The sequence below is a fragment of the Hydra vulgaris genome, chromosome 03 (assembly GCF_038396675.1).
Source record: "Hydra vulgaris chromosome 03, alternate assembly HydraT2T_AEP".
Lineage (NCBI taxonomy): Eukaryota > Metazoa > Cnidaria > Hydrozoa > Anthoathecata > Hydridae > Hydra > Hydra vulgaris.
In genome coordinates, this window is record NC_088922.1 from 19,179,961 (window position 1) to 19,186,887 (window position 6,927).

The 6,927-nt window shown below is 31.0% G+C and overlaps 1 protein-coding gene across 1 annotated transcript; it reads left to right on the top strand.

Annotated features, from left to right (window-relative positions):
• The first annotated feature begins 1,575 nt into the window (after positions 1-1,575).
• Positions 1,576-1,971, top strand: LOC136078531 (uncharacterized). Its single transcript, XM_065794308.1, has one exon. The coding sequence runs from the start codon at positions 1,576-1,578 to the stop codon at positions 1,969-1,971; it is 396 nt and encodes a 131-aa protein (XP_065650380.1).
• Positions 1,972-6,927: the final 4,956 nt, after the last annotated feature.

Genomic DNA, 6,927 nt, shown 5'->3' on the forward strand with positions numbered 1-6,927 from the left:
AACACCGGTTTCAAAATATTGGGTGTTACTTTTTATACCAGTTGACTACCGATTTCAACTGGCTAGTAACTCTAAACAAAGTAAAGAAAAAACTCAAGTTTCTGGAACTACGTAATTTGTCACTTAGGGGAAAGACTATATTGATAAATACGTTAGCAATGTCAAAAGTGTGGTTTCTGGCAAACATTCTGCCCGTTCCCGAATGAGTAATAGAACGTCTGCACAGAGCCATTTTTGATAATCTTTGGCAAAAGACCAATTGCAATCCGGTCAAGAGAAAGACACTTTTTCTACCCGTCAAAAGTGGGGTCTCGGAATTTTATCACCAAAGGAGCAAAGTCTTGCACTTCCCCTCAAAACACTCTTTCAACTGAAAGAATGCGAAGAGGATATAGTTCACGATTATTACTACTTTTCAAAGTATTGGTTGGCGAGTTCACTTATAAAATTTACGAACCAAAACCAAAGCCCTGTTTAACGTCCCCCTAAAAACAACAAAAAATTTTTACTTAGAAGTGACAAAAAACAAAAAGACAGTCGTGCCAGCAGAACTTTTCTGGAACAGTCCAACAAAAACAACAAAGCCGTGGACCCAAATTTGGAAAAAAAAAATTCAGCGAGTCTATCGGAGAAAAACCCTACCTCGCAGCTGCAGTTGACACTCACTCAAACCATCATGAGTGCAATATGGAACAGCAGATGCCACCACATGTTTAACAATTCGAAAATCGACCCAATGGCTGTGATCAGGATAATTACCAGAAATATAAGGAATATTGTTACTTTAAAGTATAATTATCATGTCCGTAGAAAAACCACGGACATTATCTGTCAATTTTTTTGTTTTAAAAAAGTTTTTTGTCAAATAGAGAACGGGAACCTGAAACTAAACATATGAGCTAAACTAATACACTGGCTCATAGAAAAAACTAAATGTATAGTTAAGTGTTCCTGTTCCCTGCAAACATTCTTTTTACAACAAAAATATTTTTACATATGATTAGACAATCACTGCCAGCCCTTAGTTTACGATATACATTTTATTATTGGCATGTTTTCTGTAGATTTCGTAACGCGATGTTTTGTGTAAAAGTCCTGTATTTTTTTTAGTTTTTTTTAATAAAATCTTTCCTTACTAAATATACTTAATTAATCTTTACCAACTTCATTTTCAACCTTTTTCTATATTCTCGATTTCTTTCCGTACAACGGCTCAAAAAAACAAAAACAAAAAAACACAAAAAAATTTAAAATTAAAAATACAAAAAATTAAATAATTAAAAAACACAAAAATATACAAAATACAAAAAAGCAAAAAAATATATATACATATAGAGAAAAAATTATTTCAAATATATTGTCAAATAAATGACGATAATTAGTTTGTTAATATTTTAAACGCATTATGCAAGATTATATAAAAATTATAAACGAAGATAAAAATTGAAAAAAAAAGGTGTAAAACTTATCGTAAATAAAATATGCGTATTTATTATGCAGAGACAGTAAAAATAATTGTAAATATTTATTATTTTGTAATTAAAAAAAAGAAAAAAAAGACATCTACTTATAAAAATGGGACGCGGAAAGCATTGTAGTGCAGAAAAACGACAACTGATCCAAAAGTTGATATCAGCAGGGAAATCTTATAGAGAAGTTGGTCGTTTAGTTGAGTGTTCCAATAAAATGATAGGAAATGCCATAAAATTTCTAGAAAAGCCTGAAACACGTGGTCGAAAACGTTCTATTTCAACATTGCTGACCAATCGCTTAGTCCAACAGGCTAAAAAGGAACCTTTTAAAACAGCTACCGAGCTGAAAAAGGACTTTAACATCGATGCAACAGTACAAACAGTTCGGAGTTGTCTGCTAGTTAATGGATTAAAAGTCTGTAGCCCCAGAAAAGTTCCACTTCTAAGTGCCAGACATGTTGTAAAGCGTATTGCGTTTGCTAAAAAATACTCAAATTAGCCACTCGAAAAATGAAGGAATGTTTTATGGACAGACGAAAGTAAGATTGTGCTTTATGGCGGAAAAAGCTCTCGGGCATATGTCAGAAGACCGCCGAATGCAGAATACAATCCAAAATATACCATCAAAACTATTAAACATGGAGGTTGTAGTATGATGATATGAGCATGCTTTTCTTATTACGGAGTAGGGCCCATTCATCCCATTACTACTATTATGGACCAACACGTTTATGTTGATATATTAGATAAAGTGATGTTGCCGTATGCAGACTATAAAATGCCGTTGTCCTGGGTGTTCCGACCGGACAATGACCCAAAGCACACTAGCAAGAAGGCGAAGAATTGGTTTGAGGAGCATAAAGTGAACGTTATGGAGTGGCCAGCACAGTCGCCAGATCTTAACCCAATCGAGAATTTGTGGGCTGACGTAAAGGAGGTGGTTGCTGCTGGCAAATCCACGACGAAGGAGTCACTTTATAACGTAGTTAAGGAGACGTGGAGCGAAATTCCGCTTAAGCGATGTCAGGACTTTTATTTATTATTTATTTATTTTCGTCATTAAAAAAAATAAGCTTTTACAATGTTTTTACAACACAAAAATATAACATTAAAGTTTCGACTTGGTTAACTCGATGCCAAGACGTTGTGTAGCCGTCATTGCCAATAAAGGTCACGCAACAAAATATTAATATGTTAAGAAATAACTAATTTTTATTGTAAAATTTTTAAAACAATTGATCTCATATTATTTCCTTATTTTAAAGTACACATTAAAGCTGTGGTGCTATTATTTTTTTCGCGTTTTATTTGATTTTTTTTGAATTTTTGTTTAATAAATGAATACTATATATTAAAACTTGTATATTTTGTTTTTTATAAAAATTATAAGCCATTTTACTTTTAAATATGTTTTTAAAAGATTTTCAAACTATCAAAAATAGTTAAAAATTTTAATTTCAACCAATTTTTGGTGATGGTGCTATTTTATTTTTCGCAGCTGTATATATTGTATACGTTATAAAAAGCTACGTTATAAAAAGTATTCAAAAAAATTTTTAATTGAGAGAACGAATTTTTTAATTTATTTTTAAAATTATTCGACAAATCAAAATTTGGTAAAACATTCCTTTTCCAGAGATATGGTGAACAATATGAGATACAAAATTGATTAAATCTTGTTTAACAAAGCGGTTTATTTACAAAATTATTATTTCTTAAGGTCTATTTTTTTATGGGTTTTAAAATAAATAAATCTTTAAAAACTAAAGAGCATAAATCGTTTTTCCACATATAAATGAAAGATAAAACATTAAATATATTTAATTCGTAAACATCGAATATTCTCGTTTCCATAAAAAATATTCTTTTATGTGAATATCGATCTGCAAAATTGATTAAATAGCGTGTTTCTGACGGCATTAAAGACGTTTCAACTTACTTTTGCCTGTTCTACCTCAGACAGTAATTGCATAATTTATATAACTGTGAAAAAATGAGTAATAAAGTTGTGTTAAAATTTTTTCTACCTAATACTTTTAGACACTTGAACGCAATTGCAATTAATATGTTGTTTCCACGTGATCAGGGCCGTCCCTAGCGGGGGGTTTTTAGTAGAACTGATAAATGTAGAATATGGAGAAATTTTTTTTCTTTTTTCTTCTTTTTTTGGTGTCTCTAGTTGGCAAAAAACATATAAAAACGAGAGACCTCTTCGGGACGGCCCTTGATGTGATGTTCTCGTCAAGAAAAACACTAAAAATTTTGTTATTGAATCTCTTTTTATTTCAACTTGATCAATAAAAGTTTGCGGCATATTTGTGGGTAAGGAACGTTTTTTGGAAAGGGGATGAAAGAGAATCCAATTTGTTTTGTTTATGTTTAGTGTTAATTTGTGAAGATTTTGCGTACTAACTACATAACTGCATGTTCAGTTAAGTTTTTTTTTTTAAACCAAATTGATTTCCGTACAGATGACTTGCGAATGTTTACATTCTCGTTATCAAAAAAAGATGCGCGCGCATACTTGCAGGCAGAAAAAGCAAATGTTTGGAATATTTTCACTAAAAACATTGCGATATTGGTATTATTGGAGTCGGAAATTCGTCATCATTTTTGCCGCAAACGGCTACCATTATAGTTGGGCGAAAACAAACTTTGGTTCTTGCCACAGATCTCAAAATAATAACTAATTTATAATAACTAATAAATAATTTTTTTTTTATTAAATTACAACTATTTTAGTTATTATTATTATTTTGAGATTATTTTGCTTCTTGCGCTAAATTAAAAGAACAGTTTAAAATGCCCATTGGATGTACAAACAATCAAATAAAAAATCCAGATCTCAAGTTTCACATTTTACTGAAAAAAACCAAATTGTCGTAAACTTTGGCTTAAAGCAATTAGTCGTACTGCTTTAGACAAAGATGGGACTATTATCAAGAACAAACTTTGGTCACCGAAAGCAAAGTATCATTACATTTGTTCTGAACATTTCATTTCTGGTAATTTATTTTCTTATGACAAAAATTGTGAACTACTCCAGGTAGCTTTAAAAAATATAATTTCATTTTAATGTAATGTTTGTTTTACAGGCCAAAAGAAAAACTTTATTTTAGCCAACTATGCATCTGCTAAAAGACAGCTTCATTTGCCATCAAGTCAAATTGAAAACGCTAATGAAATAATACACATCGATTTTTGTGACAAGGCAGAATGTTCTGCTATGATAGAGCAAAACTGTTTTTCCCTAGTCTCATCAAGCACTGCCATGATATTTATATGTATATATACAGTATTGGACAAAACATTTGCAACCAACATCGAACAATACTAAAAAGTGTTCCTAATTTTACATGTCTTAAAAACGAAATGAACTATACTACCACAGCAAACAGTTCAGGAGTCTGGAGTCATAGCATGCCATGACATGAACAATCAGCTGACAGGTGACAACACACAGGAAGAATTTCGTTGACAAGTGCCATTTTGCAGCGGAAAAAACAAGTGCAACTTTTTTGGTTCGTTTCATTTTCTTAAGTCTGGTCCATGTCAACGTCACGGAAGTTTTTTAATAATTAAAGGAAGTATTCAGAAGTTTCCAGAAGTATGCAGAAGCTTCCAGAAGTTTCCAGAAGAAGCATCTGGAAGCATCCAGTAGCATCCAGAAATATCCAGAAACATCCAGAAATATCCAGAAACATTCAGAAGCATCCAGACGCATCCTGACACTTCCAGAAGCATCATAAAGAAGCATCTAGAATCTTCCAGAACAGGTTCACACAGTTTCATTTTACTATATAAGAGACATGTAAATTGACATGTAATTCTGTCAGTATATGGAAGTCAATCAGTCAGTATTATCAAGACAGTTTATCGAAGTGAGTTTTATCAAAGTGTTTTATCGAAGAACATCAATACAAGAAGTGAAATACAATAAGTGTTTCATTACATCAATACAGTCCACATCCAACCAAGACATTGTTTTCCACAGAGCATCATTGTATCATCACAAGGTAAATGTAACGCGGTAAGCCTTGAGAAGCGTGATTATTTATTTTTATTATTTTTATGACTTCAAGTGCAACTTCTCAACTTCTCGATTATTTCTCGACGCCCTGGAAAGAAACCGCTGATTTTACTAAAAAACCAGAAAAAAAGACTCCTGTTTGCTACATCTCATATTGACTGGAATGTGCAAAAAATGGCGAACTGTCCTGTTCAGTGATGAATCGAAGTTCAACATCATTGGGAGCGATGGCATTTGCCGTGTACGTTGCTTCTTTTCAATGCTTCTGGAAGCTTCTGGATGCGTCAGGATGCTTCTGAATGTTTCTGGATATTTTTGGATGCTTCCATATGCTTCTTCTGGAAACTTCTGGAAGCTTCTGCATGCTTCTGGAAACTTCTTGAAACTTCGGGATACTTCCTTTAATTATTAAAAAACTTCCGTGACGTCGACACGGACCAGACTTAAGAAAATGAAACAAACCAAAAAAGTTGCACTTGTTTTGTCCGCTGCAAAATGGCACTTGTCAACGAAATTCTGCCTGTGTGCTGTCACCTGTCAGCTGATTGCTCATGTCATGGCATGCTATGACTCCAGATTCCTGAACTGTTTGCTGTGGTAGTATAGTTCGTTTCGTTTTGAAGACATGTAAAATAAGGAACACTTTTTAGCATTGTTCGATGTTGGTTGCAAATGTTTTGTCCAATACTGTATATATAATATATATATATATATATATATATATATATATATATATATATATATATATATATATATATATATATATATATATATATATATATATATATATATATATATATATATATATATATATATATAAATATATATATATATATATATATATATATATATATATATATATATATATATATATATATATTTATATATATATATATATATATATGATATGTGTATAAATATATATGTATGTATATATATTTCTATTAAAGCGCTATTAGACGCACTTTATTTTGTGTTTTGCATCAGCACTATAAAAATTTATCTCAAAAACTGGAGCAGGATTAACATCTTTTGTAAAATTCTGATTCCATTTATAAGGTATATCTGTGCAAGTTTGTGATGTCTTTTTTTTTTTTTCTCCCCATTTTTTGCCGTATAAAAATATAAATACAACCAATATATCCAATATACAAATGGCCGGGGCAAGAAGAAGACACAATTTGTCTTACCGCCAAGCCCCGAGATTGGTTCCGTAAAAAATAAATAATTTCGTATAGAGTATATAGATGTTACTAATATGTATAAAATAAGACTTTATTTTTAAAAAGATAAAACAAAAACAAAAAGTTACAGGGTCATAAAGAATTTTTTTTTTTTTTTTAAATATATAAAAAAATAAAAATTTAAAAATTTAAAAAAAAAATTTTTTTAAAGTAATAAAACAATCAATAAAAAGTAAAATAA